Below are 18751 nucleotides of genomic sequence, written 5' to 3' on the forward strand. Positions count from 1 at the left end.
TCGTTTTCTTTGAGGATAAAGCATGAATACATTTGGAGCTGGAAAAATTGTTCCATTTCACCCTGTCATTACTTGCAGAAATATAGCATTATCCAAGCAATGTGAAGGCTGTTCTGTGAATTAATAGCGAATGCAAAAGAAGGGCTCCAATGCAAAGAATAACATACCTGTGCTAAATTCAGCATAGCTAAAAGGCACTAAATTTGTATTTAACTTGTAATAACATTATAGAATGCCTTATTATCTTATTCTTCATTTTACTTGTTCAGCTTTGAATACGAATAATAACAATAGAACAAGAGATAAAACAACTTAACTATACCTGTAAAGAATCAGGTTCGTCCTTAATTCTTGCACCTTCTTGTGGTGCCAAGGCTTTCTCATATCCTTCATCTAAAGGTTCATCTTTTATTTTCATACCCGGTATAAAAATTGAGTTGGAAGCGCTTTTAAGAGCTTCAGTATGTCGGTGTAAATTTGAACTCTTTTCCTAGAAAAAAAATTCTGTGAAAACTCTTTTAACTCCTTAATGTTTATATCTGAAGTTTAGCTCACCAACCATTGCGAGTTTAATCACTTCATTCAAATTACCTGAGAGTCATTGAGGCCAACAACACGGAGACAGGCCCATTGGCCCAATCTGGTCCATGCCGACCAAAATGTCCATCCATGCTAACCCCATTTCCAAATTGTTCTAAACCTTTCCTACTCATGTACTTGTCCAAATGCCTTTTAAATGTTGTTATTGTACCCACCTCAACCACTTCCACTGGCAGCTCATTCCATATGTGTACACTGTGTAAAAACTTTGTCGCTCAGGTTCCCTTTTATTCTTTCCCTTCCAACCTTAAAATGATGCCCTATAGTCCTCAATTCCCCAACACTGGGCAAAAGACTGAATACATTCACCCTATCCATGCATCTCACAATCTTATACACTTCCATAAGATCCCCCTTCAGTCTCCAACACTTTAAAGAAAAGTGCCCTAGCTTGTCCAACCTCCCCCGTATCTCAAACCCTCGGGTCTTCACAACATCTTTGTAACTTTCTTCTGCACTCTTTTCAGCTCAATAACATCCCTTCTATAGCAAGGTGACCAACAGAATAATCCAGGTGCGGCCTCACCAACATCCTATACAACTGCAACATGACTTCCCAACTTCTATACTCAATGCCCTGATGATGAAAGGCCAGTGTGCCAAAAGCCTTCTTCACGGCTCTGTCTACCTCTGACTCCACTTTCAGGGAACTGTGAACTTGAACTCCAAGGTCCCTCTATTCCACCGCACTATTTTAGACCCTACCATTCAACATGAAATTCCTACCTTGATCTGACTTTTCAAAATGCAAGATCTCACATTTATCTACATTAAACTCCGTGTGCCATTTCTTGGCCCATTTCCCCAGCTGATCAAGGTCCTGCTGCAATTTCTGATAATCTTCTTCACTATCTCCGATGCCACCAATTCAGTGTCACTTGCAAACTTACTAATCATGTCTTGTATATTCTTATTCAAATCACTGATATAGTTAAAACACAGCAACGGGCCCAGCACTGACCCAAGGTATGCCACTAGTCAAGGGCCTCCAGTCCGACAAGATCATTCTATGATTACTCTCTGCTTCCTACCATCAAGCCAATAGTATATCCAATTTGCTAGCTCCCCTTGAACCCATATGGTCTAACCTTCCAGAGCAGCCTACTCATTAAGGTATTCATTTCATTGAAAATGATTGACCAATTTTATTCAACTTATTTTATGTTTTCAGCTCCAGAGCACAAACTCCATTGGATGGAAATTTGCTCCTGCTGACCAGCTGAAGCATAGGCCTTGAAAACATCTTAGCTTAACAGGATATTAGACACATATGCAGCTTTGAGGGGCTTGGAAGGAGTGTATTTGAAGTTATGAAAAAAGAAACTTGATTGAACCATATAATGGGAATGAACTACTGCAATGTTCTAGCTAGGGATATTTTATTTGAAATAGCAATTTGAATCCTTTCTAAAGTCGCATACAATAAAATTTAGGTGTCCTGAAGTAAAGAAGCTCGTAAATTAATTTCAGTCTGTCAAGATGGAATAATTACTTCAATTTCTACAAATACCTCAATCCTGCTATATCACAAAATGATCTACATTTAAAATGGATTTGTCAAACTGTATTGGTGAAGTTTAAGAAAAAAGATTACAATGTAATTTGCTTACAATGATCTCTAGGTAAAATGATTATTTTCACTGATAAGCAGTCAAGTAGTTTTGAGGGCTAATTAAATTAAATTTTACACATTTCTTTCACACTATAGCTGTGGACTTCTAAGAAAGAGAACCGAATAATTCATGGGAAAATGATCTTTAAGTCAAACTGGCTGCTTACGCACCACAGACTTTTAAGCAAAGATCAGCTGTGAGCTGTTACATCCATTATTATTTTACAGCAAAAAGATCAAGTTATTAAATTAAAATTCAGTGGAAGAATATTAAAAGTATGTCTACATTAAGCCTAACAGGACTGCATGCTCTTGAAGCTGTTCAGTGTTTAAAATGTTGATGACCAGCACCATTTATTTTTTAATTTAATTTAATTATTCATTATAATTTAAATCTAAGTTCTTCATATGTTACCTTATCAGCTAAGGGAGCATTTCTTTTTTCCATTGCACAAACTGGTTAAATACAACTGGTCGGCACAAACAATAAAGACCCTCATTTATATCGCACCTCACAAGTTACAAAGCATTTTTGAAGTGTCATTATTATTGTAATGCAGAGAAGGAAAAAAGCCAATGTATGCACAGAAAAGTCCCACAAACAGTATTGTGATAATGACCATATAATCTGCTTTGAGAATGTTGATTACTGGATAAATATTGCTCAGCAAACTGGAGATAAGTCCCCTGCTAATCAAAACAGTGGCATGCCTTGCTTATATATCCACCTGAAGGGCCAGAAAGGGTCGTAATGCAACATCTCCTGTCAAAGATGACATCTCTAGACAGACTCAGCACTCCCTCGAAGTGTTTAGGCTTGACTTGTGTGCTGAAATCATGGCTTGGTATCAGTAAGCTTCGCCAGTCAAGGAAGGAGAGGTCACAACCACAGTGAGAGACAGCCTGAGTGAGTATACAATTCGGGGAATTTGGAGACAAATTGGGAGTTCTCTGCAGAGCGAAAGAGGAACTTGCTTTTGGTTTGGCTGACTTTTAACAGGTTGAAGTCCAGGATCAGGGACCCAGCACGAAAGTGTGACCTCACAAATTAACTGTCAGTTCATTCGTTGATCTTAAGAGCTAATTTGACTATTAGAGGTTACTTTCAGATCGAAGGCAAATAGGGGAAATATTTACAAGATGCAATCTAAAAGAAGTGTATGAACTTTTTGAAATTCAAATTAAGAACTAAGTAATTAAAATAGAGATGATGTGTTGTAACTGCACGATGTGGGAACTGGTGGACAGCATTACGGTTCATAGTCACTGTATGTAAAAAGCATTGGAGGAACTCCAGCTCAGAGTTGATAAGCTGGAGTTTGAGTTTTTAATACAGCTACAAGTCAACGAGGGGCAAAGAGTTACTTGGACACTGTACAGGAGGCAGTCACAGCCCTTAGATTAACTACCTCAAATTCAATCAGTGGTCAGGGACAGGAAAATATGAGCCAGGTAGATCGATCCAGGATGTAATGCTGAAGGAGCCTCAGTGTTCAGCTTGTTTAACAGGTTTGAAATTCTTGCTCCTTGTGTGGAGTGCTGGTGAATTGCATAACTAAAGCTGTGGATAAGTCTTTAAATTAAAAAGTGGTGTTGTGGTTTGTGTTAGGGCGGGGGGGGGGGGGGGGGGGGGGGGGGGGGGGGTTCTGCTGCATTGAAAATTATGGAGCAAGTTATGGGGTAGGACTAAGCGAAAGTTATTAAAGTTTCCAGAACGAGTAATAGAACAAACAGTATTTGAAGGATGAGGAATCTAACTCCAGGTACAGCAGACAACCATGTGTGCGGGGGGGCAGTCAAAGGCCAACCAAAAGTGTTGTACTTAAGTACACAGAATATATGAAACAAGATAAATAAGATTGTAGTGCAGAATTGAAATTGCCCCGTACAATGTTAGAGGTATCACAGATGTGACTGCAAGGGGATTAGGGCTGGGAACTGAATATCCGAGGATGTATGTCCTCTCACAAGAACAGGCAGATGGCCAGAAGGAGCAGGAAGCCGTGTTAGTAAGAAATACAATTAAGTCGATAGCAGGAAGTAATATCGAGTCAGAAAGCTGAAATTTTGAGAGAGTAGAATTCAGGTCTCTCTGCAGTAGTCAGGATGTGGGGAAGAAACTAAATTGTGAGATAGAAAAGGCATTTAAGAAAGGCACTATTACAATAATCATGAGTATGGAGAAAATCAGGTTGATAGCAGACCTCTAGAAAAGGAATTTATGAAATGGCTATTGGATGGTTTTTTTGAAGCAGCTTGTGGCACAGGCAATTCAGGATAAAGAGAGCTTAAATTGAAGGATCCTCTCGGGAGCTGTGATCATAATATGATGGGATTCACCCTGCAGTTGAGGTAGAAGCTGCAATCAGATGTAACAGTATAGTCAGTTCTGATATTTTCAAAGGAACCTCGATTAAACAAAGGGCACAGGTGGGGAGTAATTTGTTCGGTAAATTGAATTCTGGATAATTGAATGCCGGATAGCATAGTTTAGCCAAGTATCAGGACCATGCGATCTTGCCAGATAATCCGATATTCAGAAAATTGTATGCTGGATAATCGAGGTTCCTCTGGAATACTATAGTTCAGTTCTCGTGCAAAGTCATATTATAAGAAAATCTCACAATAATTGAGCCATTTAGACTAATGGGACCGGAATCGCATTGCAGCTAATATAGGTAAGGAAACTTGCGTTCTGCAAATAACAGTTTAAATTTTTAATGTAGGCTTGCTCGCTGAGCTGGAAGGTTTGTTCCAGACATTTCGTCACCATACTAAGTAACATCTTCAGTGGGCCACCGAATGAAGCACTGGTGGTGTTGTCTGCTTTCCATTTATATGTTTGAGTTTGCTTGGGTTGGTGATGTCATTTCTTGTGGTGACATCATTTCCTATGGAAATTTCACTTCCTGTTCTTTTTCTCAGCGGGTGGTAGATGGGATCCAAGTCGATGCGTTTGTTCATAGAGTTCCAGTTGGAATGCCATGCTTTTAGGAATTCTCGTGCGTGTCTCAGTTTGGCTCGTCCTAGGATGGATGTGTTGTCCCAGTCAAAATGGTGTCCTTCCTCATCCGTATGTACGGATACTAGTGAGAGTGGGTCATATCGTTTTGTGGCTAGTTGATGTTCATGCATCTCGGTGGCTAGTTTTCTGCCTGTTTGTCCAATGTGGTGTTTGTCACCACAGGAAATGACATAAATCCAAAGGAATCTCAAACATAAATAGCAAGTGGGTTACACCACCAGTGCTTCATTCGGAGGCTCACTGAAGACGTTACCTAGTATGGTGATGAAACATCAGAAGACGAACCTTCCAGCTCAGCGAGCAAACCGATATCCAGAACCTCAACCTGAGCTACAAATCTTCTCAAAACTCACTAACAGTCTAAATTCTTCAATTGCGTTAAAGCCAATTCATATTGAGGAAACATATATTATAGTAAAACTGATTGTATTGTAATTTAGTCAAGGTAGCTACAAAGACGAGGGATGAGCTGGTTAGAGTTAATTTGAAGGAGAACCGAGCAGGGAAGACAGTAGAGCAGCAACGGCAGTGGTTTCTGCAAGTCGTTCGGGAAGCAAACCAGAAATTCATCTCAAGGAATAAATAATATACTTGTACAAGTATGAGGCAACCATGGCTGACAAGGGAAGTCAGGGACAGCATTAAAGCAAAAGAAAAAACATATAATGTGGTAGGCCAGAGGATTGAGAAGCCTTTAAAAATCAGTAGAGGATAACTTAAAAAAAAGCACTAAGTGGGGAAAAGATAAAATACGCGAGCAAGTTCGCAAGAAACATTAAGATAAGACAAGCTATATAAGATAAGAGGAGGCAAGAGTGGCTATTGGACCACTGGAAAATGTGGCTAGGGAAGTAGTCACAGGGAGCAAAGAAATGACAGAGGAACTGATTGAGGACTTTGTACCAATCTTCATGGTGAAAGACACCATAGCATATAGAAACATGGGAGTCAACAGGCAGAGTGGAATGTCATAGCCATCATTAATGAGGTGCTGGCAAGCTGAAAGGTCTCAAGGTGGATAAATCACCCAGACGACATCCTGAGTTCTGAACAAGAGTGCCGAGGAGAGTGTGGAGGCAATGGTGGTGTTCTTTTAGAAATTCTGGAGTCAGGAGGGTCTCAGAAGACTGGAAAATGGCTAATGTAGCTCCTGGTTCAGAAGGGAATCAGAAGACAGCAAATTATAGGCCGGTCAGCCTGACCTCAGTCTCTGGTAAGATTTGAGAGTCCATTATCATGAGATTGTGGAGTATTTGGAAGTGCACAGTAAAATTGGGTTGAGTCAGCATGACTTCATCAGGTAGAAGTCATAGCTGACAAAACTGCTGGAATTTTTTGAGGAGGTAATAAGCAAGTTAGTAGAAGGATATCCAATGGTTATGATCTATTTGGATTTCCAGAAGCCTTTTGACAAAGTGCCGCACAGAAAGCTGCTAAATAAGAACCCACGTGTTAGGGACAAGGTGCTGGCATGGATAAAGGATTGGCCGATTGGCAGAAAGCAGAGAGTAGGGATAAAGTATACTTTTTTTAAGATGGCAACCAGACTGGAGAAGAATTCAACGTGGCAGTGTTGGGACCACAACTATTCACTTTATACAATAACGAAGGAACTGGACAAAGGAACGGAGTGCATTGTTGCTAAGTTAGGTAGAGTTGAAGAAGTGGGGAGGCTGCAGAAGGATTTGGATAGGCCTGGACTGTGGGCAAGGAAGTGGCAGATGGGATACATTGTGGGAAAGTGTGAGTTTATGCACTTTGGTGGGAAGAATAGAGGCACAGATTCTTTTCTAAAGGAGGAAATGTTTCAGAAATCTGAAGCACTACGGGACATGGGAGGCCTAGTTCAGGATTCTCTTAATATTAACATGTAGGTTCAGCTGGCTATTAGGTAGGGAAATGCAATGTCTACATTTATTCCTAGAGGGCTAGACTACAAGAGCAAAGATATGAAGGCTCTAGTCAGATTGCATTTGGAATACTGGGGGCAGTTCTGGGCCCCAAATCTAAGGATGGATATGCAAACATTAGAGGATGTCCAAGTGAGATTACAAGAATGATCCCAGGGATGAGGGATGTGTCACATTTGGTGTGCTTAAGGACTATGGGTCTGCACTCGATTGAGTTGAGAAGGATATGAGGAGAATCTGATTGAAACGTAAGAATACTGAGAGGCTTGGATAGAATGGATGTGGAGCAGATGCTTTCACTCATAGGAGAGACTTTCCCGAGGACACAGCCTCAAAGAGAAGAGATGACCCTTTAGAACTCAGATGAGAAGGATCAAGGGTGTTTAATCTTGGGACTCATTGCCACAGAGGGCTGTGAAGGCCAAATCAGTGTATTTGAGACAGAGACAGATAGGTTCTTGATTGGAATGGGGATCAAGGTTTATGGGAAGAAGGCAGGAGACTAGGCTTGAGAAACAGATCAGCCATGATCGAATGGCAAAGCAGACTCAATGAGCTGGTGAGTTGATGCTGCTCCTATATTATGGTCTTATAGTGTTGGGACTTGAATCCATAAGTAGTGTCCTCTAGAAGTCACCCAGCACTTTGAGTTCTGTGCATGCTGATCAGCATGTCAAGACATTGATATCTGGCTTCAGAAATCACTGCCATGCACATGCCTCAAAGGCATGAACAATGGAAAAAAATGAAGGGGGTTATTTTGCCTATACCCTACCAATTCGGGTAACCGTGTTACTAATTGAGCCACAGCTGACACTTGAGGGAAATAAAGTAATAGGAGAAGTAAAAGCATGTTAAATTAGACAATAAGTAGAACTTCAACACAAAATTAAGTTAGAATCTGATCAATGTGGGTCAATTATGCAAAAAAATACTTGATAGTAATGCCTTCTCTTACCACAGTAGCTGCTGTTATTGCTGTTATAGTTGCTTCTGATTCAATTCCATCAATGTCTTGTGTTTCATCTAATTGTAAAAAAAAAGATTTTAATAAGGCATCAAGCTTACAACTAAGAATAAATTTCAGGATTATATCTGACTGCAACTACTTTGCCCCTCTCTAACAATAGCAGCTGCTGGTTCTTAATCATGCATCCCAGTCAAGATGACAAACATTTCCATTAAATTTTACATTTAACAAATTTCAGGACTTTGCAAAATCATTAGAGGCTGCCTGCACACTTCATCCATACTAATTATGTTACTGCACACCCTTGATTAATTTCATATGTGTTTTGTTATGCTTTCACTTATGGATAAATACATCTGGCCATAGTAGCAATGATATGAACCTACACAGAATATGGACAAACCACTCAATACACATTAGTGATCAAGTTTCCCATTGACGAAAAAAAACCTTGGATCAGAATGCTAAAATTTATTAATCACAGACTAACAAAATAAAAATTGAGACGCACTGATTTAAACCTTACAAAGACCTTTGAAGTTCCGAAGAAGGGTCAATACACCTGAACCGCTGACTCTACTTTCTCTGCAAAGTTGGTGAAAGACCTGTTCAGTTTCTCCAGCTATTTCATTTTTTTGTTTCAGACTTGCAGCGGATGCAGCTCTTAATTTTTCATTTAGTGGCTTTAGATTCAGCTGCTCAAAAACATTGCAACTTTCAAAGCAGACAGGAAAATGGCATAGAGGGTCATACTTAGAATTTCTCATCAAATTTCCAGATCTTCTGAAGCTGTGCAGCTATCTCTACTACCTCCCATTCATCTGAAGTGCAACTTCACAGAAGAATCAGACAAAATGTCTGAATCATTTATTTTAAATCACTGAACGCATGAACAAATCCTTTAAGTGTGCAATACATGCTGTTGTCATTTACACTTTGCGAGTTGCTTCCTTGGCCAGGTCAGCATAGCCTGTGGGGAAAGCCATTGCATGGAAATGACAGAAAGAGAATGAGCAAGCTATCTGAAAACTGTACATTCTCTGCTGGAACTGTGAGTAAACCCCACAGAACCCTTGCTCAGTTGATGCACTCTAAGTTTAAAATTCTTTTGGGAGTAAATCACCACCTACTCATGTACCTGTCAATGTTGTTTTCCAAAGGAATCTCTTTCACAGAAAATGTGTGTGTGAACTTAACACACATTTATAATGCTAATTACAACATCAATTCATGAATACAGTAAAACGATTACTCAAACAAAACAAATACAACCCTAACAACATGATGGTACAAACCAAATCACCAGAACCAAATTATTTCTCATTTTTTTCTGTTCAGTATTTCTGAGAAATCAAGTCATGGGTGCTGGTAAGCAAAGTACTGAAATAATCCTGGAAACTGAAAAGGCAAAAAAAAAATCAACCTACATTAAGGCACCAGAGAATATCACAAAGTAACTGCAAGGCCTCAGTTAGGAACAGTATGAGGTTGCTGTTTCCATTCTTTCTTCCTTATCTGTGGCAAAATATCTGACCTCCACTTGTTACTTCCTTGACGCAGTAAAACTTTTATATACCCACTTGAGAGATTATTCTAAAGACTGAATTCAGCTTCTGGAGTTTACAAGTCATCAACAGTTTTCTAGTCTTGCCTTGAAATGCCAACAAAATTTCAGTTAATGATTTTGCTGCCAGTAGTAATGTGTGCAGATTAGTCAAATAAACTCCAGAAATGGCCTCAGGTTTCCCAATATCCGGATTAAAATTGTACTAGCATTGAGGTAAAAACAAAATGCTGGAGAAACTCAGCAGTTCTGGCAGCATCTGCGGAGAGAAACATAAAAACATAGGAATTAGGAGCAGTTCAACCCTTGAGCTTGCTCCACAATTTGATGCGATCATGGCAGATAATATGGAGTACTGAAGAGGAGACATATCGGGCTTTATTTCTCTCTCCACAGATATTTCCAGCCAGCTGGGATTCTTCAGCACCCTCTGCTTTTATTCTTGATCTCCAGCATCCACAGTACTTTGCTTTTACACCATCATTGTGATGCCATAAGACTGAATAAGAATTATAAACATGAATATCACAAATGACAATCACTCCTACACTGTATTATGTGCCATCTAATTTACCTTGGTTTATACAGAACATTAATAGACATATACATAATAAATTGAGCAACAAATGAGTTATAAATATAACAATCTACTTTGGAGTGATTGAACTCTCAAAATAACATGCGCGGATCAGCCAGCCAAGTGGATTTTGTGCATTTATATTTCTGACAATTATGCATAAAGCAGCAGCAAGGCAAATAATTTACTTGTAATAAATGAAAGTATGGCCATCTGAAACAATCTAAATGCTTATTGCTTCTGCTCTTATTTGAGGAAAAAAGGCACGAGTGACTGGAAAAACAAAGGCATCTCACAACAACATAAATTATAGCTGTTTTTTCCCCAGCTACATTTATTGGCCACCTAAGAATTGAATTCAATTAATATACATTTGTCAGCCAACCAATAATTTACCAGCGCACCGCTCAAAGATAGTCCATGATACAAAATAGTTAAGTGGAAAACTGAACAGTGAATCACAAAGTGGAATAAGCGTGGTACTAGAAACAGAACAGTTAAGTGAGACAAACCATGCAGGGGTGACAGGCCATAGTGCGATTTTAAGCAGGGATGGAATTCAGACAATTTGCTATCAAGTTCAGTGCCTGGAGGCAGGTCATCAATCTGTACTGGCTTTGACAAAATTGAAAATGTGGAACATGCAAAGTTACTGATACTCACAGGCTTCATCCCATTCCTCCAAATGTTCCTAAATCCATAAACATTTTAGCTATGATCTTGTTATTGGGTTAAATAGCTGGAATAAAGTTGCAATACTGACACAGGAAGATCAAGATTGTCTGAAGTTTTATCGATCATTGGTCTCAGTGCATCAAGCAGATTTACCCTGCAGTTGATCACTGCTGTGTAAACATCACACACCACGAATATCCCATTAAATTTTTTTTAAAAATCAAAAGACTTCTAACATTATTTTGCTTGTCAATTATTTAATACAATTATTTTCACAAATTAAAGCAGAACCAATTTTTTTTCACATTTCCCCTCCATTCCTTTGAGATATTTTTACGTCACAAGGTATTCCTTTTTAAGCTACCATACATACTCGAGTAATAATCAAACTCATTTAAAAATCGACCCCCTATTTTTGGCCAAATAACCTGAAATTTTCCATACATCTCATGTAAGATCTAACCCTAGTTCTTCACTGATAACAGATTATGAGTCAGCGTGCTGGCCATCATGTACCACTCCAGCTTTCCAGTATGCCGGTTGTTCCGCTCCGCTCCCAGTCTTCCAGTCCGGTAGCTGTTGTGTTCCGTTCCGGGTTTTCAGAATTACAATTCGTTTTTCTTTCTTTGTTTAGAGATCCCCTACAGTGTGGAAACAGGCCCTTCTGCCCCACAAGTCCACACCGACCCTCCGAAGAGTAACCCAGCCCTCTGACTAATGCACCTAACACTATGGGCAATTTAACATGGCCAGTTCACCTGACCTGCACATCTTTGGACTGTGGGAGGAAACCGGAGCACCTGGAGGAAACCCACACAGACACGGGGAGAATGTGCAAACTCCACACAGGCAGTCGCCCAAGGTTGGAATCGAACCTGGGACCCTGATGCTGTGAGGCAGCAGTGCTAACCACTGAGCCACGGTGCCATCAATTGGGCTTCTGCTAATGATATGGTCTGAATTTTGATCGCCATGAATTTCAGTCCCTCAAAAGTAGGATCCATGTAACAGTCAACCCCATAAATTTAACCTTACAAAGTAGTCAAAAAAATTTGACTATTACTTGAGTATATACAGTAATATACTATACACTACACTTCTGTCTTGATTGTACGCCCAAGATCTCACTTCAAAGGATCAGAATATAGAACCGTGGAGACAAGAAATAGCAAAGGAACATCATTGGTAGGAGGTTAACAGCCTCCCACACCCAAAAGTAGCTACATTATCAGACCAAGCGTAAATCAAGAAATAACGGGCACTTGTAAGGAATCTACTTAAATAATCATGGAAAAATTTAATCTTCCTATGGATTGGATGAATCAAATTGGCAAAGGTAACTTGAGAGAGGTTCTTCCAGCTTATTCAGGGTATTTTCTTAGAACAGTGCATTTTGGAACCTGCTAGCTCGAGAATAGCCTGTTCCCCAGTTAAGTGTAATGAGGCAACATGAATTTAAGGATGTCTCAGGAATCTGCTGATAACACAAGAATTTCACGTTAATGTTCAGGACTAAAACTACATCTTCAACTTTAATGAAAGCAATTGCAAGGGCACGAATACTGAGTTGGCTAAAGTGAAACGATAAAATAGGTTAAAGCTGAGACAGGAAAGCAGCGGCAGGTATTTAAGAATATTTCAGTACTCTCAAGAAATTTTATCGAGAAAGAAATATGCTATAAGAAGAATGCATTATCAACAGCTAGCTAAGGAAATTATGGGGTGATAACGAATCAAAAGGAAACAAATGTACAACACTGTGAAGATTCATGCTAAGCCAGATGAGTAGAAATTAACAATGGATGGCTAAAAAAGGATTTGAGAGAAAACCAGCAGCAGCATCTGTATGTTAAAAGAAAAAAAGTGAAATATAGCCTTTAGCAGGTTAGGCCAGGGAATTAATAATTGCAAACAAAGAAACTGTAGACTGCAAGGTAATACAGAATAGATGTTAGGAAACTGAAAAGTGTAGAGGAACAGAAGGAGGTCGGTTTCATGTCGAGAGATCTCCAAAGGTAACAAAGCGGATAGATTGACCAATTAAAAAAGCATACAAGATACAGTTCATGATTAGTCAAGGCACAGAAGAGAAGAAAGGTTATTCTAGAACTGTGCAGAAACTAATGAGACTCAAGTTACAGCTCTGTAGACAATTCTGATGGCCACATTACAGGAAGATGGTGATCATACTAAAGAGGATATAAAAAAGGTTTTAAATACAGAGACAGATTTGATAGGCTTGGGATAATTTTCTTTGGAACAGAGGGTGAGGAGAAATTTAGTTAGTGTGAATCAAGAGAACCAAGACAGAATGTACAGGAAAGATCTATTTCCATCAACAAAGAGGTCAATGGCCTGCAAATAACATTTAAAGTATTTAGAAGAATTACAGGGAGTTGAGTTTTCTTCACCTTGAGCCTGAGATCCTTCTGGAACTCACTAACTAAAAACGTGGCTGAGGTTAAAACCCTTCTTGTGCACAAGTAGTATTTTAGTGTGCACTTAGAGTCAGAGATGTACAGCATGGAAACAGATCCTTCGTCCATGACGACCAGATATCCCAACTCAATCTAGTCCCATCTACCAGCACCCGGCCCATATCCCTCCAAACCCTTCCTATTCATATACCCATCCAAATGCCTTTCAAATGTTGCAATTGTACCAGCCTCCACCACTTTCTCTGGCAGCTCATTCCACACATGTACCATCCTTTGCTTGAAAATGATGCCCCTTAGGTCTCTTTTTATCTTTCCCCTCTCACCCTAAACCTATGCCCTCTAGCTCTGGACTCCCTGACCCCAGAGAAAAGACTTTGTCTATTTATCCGCATCCCTCATGATCTTGTAAACCTCTATAAGGTCACTCCTCAACCTCCGATGCTCCAGGGAAAACAGTCCCAACCTGTTCAGCCTCTCCCTATAGTTCAAATCCTCCAACCCTGGCAACATCCTTGTAAATCTTTTCTGAACCCTTTCAAGTTTCACAACATCTTTCCAATAGGAACGACACCAGAAGTGCACACAATATTCCAACAGTGGCCTAACCAATGACCTGTAGAGCCACAACATGACCTCCCAACTCCTGTACTCAATACTCTGACCAATAAAAGAAAACATACCACATGCCTTCTTCACTATCTTATATACCTGCGACTCCACTTTCAAGGAGTTATGAACCTGCACTCCAAGGTCCTTTTGATCAGCAACACTCCCTAGGACCTTACCATAAAGCGTACAAGTCCTGCTAAGATGTGCTTTCCCAAAATGCAGCACATTGCAGTTTACTGAACTGAACTTCTTCTTCTACTTCTCAGCCCGTTGGCCCATCTGGTCAAGATCCTGGTGTAATCAGAGTAACCTTCTTCGCTGTTCACTACACCTCCAATTTTGGTGTCATCAGCAAACTTACTAACTGTGCCACTTATGTTCACATCCAAATCATTTATATAAGTAATGAAAATGAGTGGAACCAGCACCGATCCTTGTGGCACTCCACTGGTCACAGGCCTCCAGTCCGAAAAACAACCATCACCACCATTCTTCTACCTTTGAGCCAGTTCTGTATCCAAATAGCTAGTTCTCCTTGTATTCCGTGAGAGTTGAAGTGTTCCAACTAGCAAAGCCCTGAACCAAGAGTGGAAAGTCGGATTCAGCAGAATAACTCTTACTTGGCTGGCACAAATCTTTGTCACTACAAATCCCTACGATCTTGAGTTTAATTTTTTTGCTGCTGACTGAAATTACCTGTTCAAATACTGTCCTGGGAAGAACTGCTGAAACATAGGCCTAAATGCTATTGCTAGGAAGATCTTTCCTATGATATAAACTGTGGTATTTATATACGTTTTAATATTATTTATCATAACTTTGGTTTTCTGGTTTTTGAATTACTAAAGGTGAAGTTAAAGATTAACTTAAGAATAACTGAAGCTGTGGTGTTTCTGTTTAAATTAGTCTCATGACTTAGCTTTAAAATGAATGAGTTTTGTGCATGAATAATGGGACTTGTTAACTTTAGGTGGCTTTGCAACCCAATAAGGAAAATAATGGGGCCTCAGATTTTTTTTAGTTTTCTGGAACTTATTTTTTTAAATTCAAGGAAAAACATTTATAGTTGGAAAGGGGGGGATCTTCAAACTTTACTTTGAATGGGGTAGTCCTTTGAAGTCTTCAGAATAGGAAGGCTACAGAGTCCAGTGTCCCTAAGAGGGAAGGATATATTGAGAAACAATTATACATTAGAGTAAAGGGCTAGTGGTAGTTGCAGAAGAGAAGTGTTGGGATAAAACCTGGAAAAGGCACTTAAAACTGAATATATTTAAGTTGGTGGGTAGCAGCTCCAGCAAGAAGCTAGCTTCATATTCAATCAAAAAACTAAAGTCGCAAGTGACCTAAACATAGCAAGGTGTCAAATAAAGGGACTCTGGCAAGTATTGTGTGAATGTCATTTTGGACCCTTTACAAGGTTTGCTTTGGGTAATATTAATGTTTTGTTCCTTTTCAACTTATAAAGAAGTGCTTTGGGATCATGGAATTGTACTTTTACAATATTTAAAACTCATTGAGCTTGAACTACAAATATATATTTTGGATTATTCTATTTCATCTTCATTTCTGCGGGAAATAAACATCTGCTTTATTGTTAAAGTAAAATCTGCTGCATTATGTGATGCTTCAACAAGACACCACTTTGATCCAGCAAAAACAAATCAAAATATGAGATACCAATAGGTTTCCATCTGGGGTCTGATGTGTTCGATAATAACAGCTAGCAGGATCATAACATTATTCATGTACTTCCTTCTGTCATGTCCATTACAACTGCAAATCCATAACTTCAGTTGATAAAAACAAAGCATGGATACTCCTGCTCATTTTTCAAGTGGATCACATTTGTTGACTGAAAATATTAATCTTTGGCTTAGACTTTGGAGGTGTGGTCCTTTACATTAAGCAATGACATTAAATCATTCAATGTTCAAGGACTTCCAAAATCACTTCTGCCTTCAAAGTACATGGCTGTCTCAAAATTCTTCTACACGGTTAATACAAATAACTAGTTATGAAAAATTTCTGTTTCTCCCCAGCATCCACTGCTTCCTACTTACTTTGGAACACCATCAGGAAACTGCTGGCTAATGGATTTCTAAAATTGAAGAAATGGACTTTGTGGCATCATTAATGATACCAGGATCATTCGAAGTGCTTCAGAACATGAAGTCATTCTGAAGGGCAGTCACTGTTATAATGTATAAAAACACAACAGCCAATGCACACACAGTGAAGTCAGACAATGAGATGATGAATGACCAGATTTTGTTTAAAGGATAAATCTTGGCACAGCAAAGAAAGAGTTCCTCTGGTCTTCTAACAGTGACAAGTAATCTTCCCATCGCATCTTAGGGCCATGGTTTGAATTTAATGTAACAAGCAACAGTTTCAACAGTGATGCAATCTTCATACTGAACAGACAGTGCAAATTGTGTGCTCAAGTCTGTAGAGTGGTACTTAAGCCCTCAACGTCATTCCTCAAAAGGTGAGAATACTAATACTGAAAGATTCAGTGGTTATACTCAACCAAATGAAAGACAGCAAATGTGCTCAAATGAACATTAACACTCCACAAGCTTACTGATATGAATTGATTGTGCACTTGTACATTTCGTGTATTAAGGTTTTCTCATTCCTTATGAAATGAACATTATTTTAAAACCACATATCGATGGCGCTGCATCTAGCCACATTAAATAAACTAATTTCTGTACATTGAACACAAAAAACAATCTGCCCTATTACAGCCTATTGAGAAAGTAAACCTCAAAATTCTCTGATGCAACCCAGAAAATAAACACATGATTTCCAAAGTAAGAGGTGGCATAGAAATAATGCTTTCCATATATAATTGAAAGCTTCTAAATAATTCCTTATAAACTATTGTATAAAAAGTTATTTTTTTAAATTGCAAAGTTTTTACAACACTGTGATTGTTCCAATTGTCATCTCTTCTCCTCTGAAGATTTTTATTCTTGCAAGAATTAATAAATAGTGAAAAGAAGTGCAAGTTATGATTCATTCCTCAAAACAGAGGTGAAGACCAATAATGCAACATCTTTTTCTGACTAAGACCTGATGACTCTCTTTAATCTAGGACTGGGGCATGTGCAGCTTCATACTACGTCTTATTTTTGGAACGAACCTGCAGATAAATCTTCATGCCGAGGCACTTTCCGATTCTTTTCAATTTTTCCTTTATCCAGGACTTCAGTCCTTGCAGATTCCCCATGTCTTTCCACAGCCCCTCTCGCAAGACAGTCAACCATTGTTGGCAAACAATCTTTAATTGCTAACCTTGTCTCTGACATAAAGTCTTTCTTTTCTGATCTTTTAATTGGAAATCCAACAGATTCTTTCAGGAGTACTGATTTGCGTAATAATGCAGCAGACTTTTCATCTTCACCCACAGTGAGCTTACTTCGTGCTCTCGAAATAGCATCTCCATTTTCAGCAATATTAAACAGTTCCGTTTTATGCAAAGTCAAATTACTTTCATTGTCATTACATAAAGTTGTTTTGTGAATGCCCCGATTCTCATCTTCACATTCAAAGCGCCTGTCACAATCATTTGACAGCAAGTCCTTCTCAAAACTGTTCGCACCATCTGATGCATAGTCATCATGTTTGTTTTCAATTGGCTGCTTTCTATATTTTAGCTCATCAAGCTCAGTCTTCCTCCTCTTTTCCTCAGCTTCACTAAATACACCCTGTTCAACTCCATTTCCATCTTCAAAATTATCACTAAGAGTAATTTGGTTAGTTTGAGAGTGCTGAATCCTTGGACTGTCCACTGGATCAAAATCAACTTCATTGTCATTATCTTCCCCTAAAGGCACAGCAACAAGTTCACTTGAGCTCATATAATCATTCTGATCTTCATCCAGAGAATGTCCTCTTTGTAATAAGGTTTGCTCTTTATTTTTAAAAGCATCACTCTGCCTCCCAAATGAGTCACTCTGACCAAAGCTACTTTCATTCACAGTCACAGACAGTTCAAGTCTTCTCTCAGCTTTAGCTCGATTGGTTGTGCTGAAGTCTAGTGCCTCAGGAGAAGAGTCTCTGGATAGGACTGGTTGCCAACCACCTTGAGTATCCATTTCATCCTCACCTAAGAGAGAAGAAAGAGTGTTATATTTAGATAGTGTCAATGAGCTTAGATGAAATGCTTATTTATAAACATCCCACTTTCAACAATTCATTGTCTAAGCCTCTATTGCTGATGGCAATCTATTGGCACTAGCCAAAACCTGGCACTCTGAGCCAAAGAAAAGGTACAGTACAATCCTCAAATCTTGAAGTTCTGAAACTCTCTCCTGGTCTCATCCCAGATTTGATAGCCTTCTATCCGAAGGCAGCCTGTCTCGTTTACGAACATTACTCAATAATCTTCCAACATTTTTATAAGCCCCACTCCAGTCCTGAATTCAAATTCTTTCAATACGTATACTCTGCTTCCATAATCTTTTTAAAAACTCAACACATATTGCTTTAAAAATTATAGACTGATCTATACGAAATGCTTAATTTGAAAATATGCACAGACAAAGCTAAGTGTAATTTTAAACAAGTCAACATGGCCTAAAATAACAGCAGAAACTGTGAAGGATAATTACATGGACAAGAAAAGCACATTGGAAGTGTCAGTGAAGAAAAATTCGCCAAAGCAGCCGACTGGAATGGAAGAAATTGAGGATTATGGTTTATTTATCGTTACTTGCATTTTACTGTGAAGATTACAGCAAAGTACAGTGAAAAGCTTCACCAG

The 18751-nt window shown here is 39.0% G+C and overlaps 1 protein-coding gene across 6 annotated transcripts in view; it reads right to left on the bottom strand.

The window, feature by feature from the left end:
- Positions 1–18751, bottom strand: part of LOC132830119 (zinc finger MYM-type protein 4-like) — a 203919-nt gene that overhangs the window by 61091 nt on the left and 124077 nt on the right. For 5 of the 6 annotated variants that reach the window (XM_060847612.1, XM_060847613.1, XM_060847611.1 and 2 more), the window contains 3 exons: positions 17129–18094; positions 8106–8173; positions 323–490 (listed from right to left, as the gene is read on the bottom strand). In XM_060847612.1, coding sequence (XP_060703595.1) covers positions 323–490; positions 8106–8173; positions 17129–18094 — 1202 coding nt within the window. The remainder of the gene's footprint in view (positions 1–322; positions 491–8105; positions 8174–17128; positions 18095–18751) is intronic. The other variant, XM_060847614.1, reaches the window with a different exon arrangement.

The sequence above is a fragment of the Hemiscyllium ocellatum genome, chromosome 30 (genome assembly GCF_020745735.1).
Source record: "Hemiscyllium ocellatum isolate sHemOce1 chromosome 30, sHemOce1.pat.X.cur, whole genome shotgun sequence".
NCBI lineage: Eukaryota > Metazoa > Chordata > Chondrichthyes > Orectolobiformes > Hemiscylliidae > Hemiscyllium > Hemiscyllium ocellatum.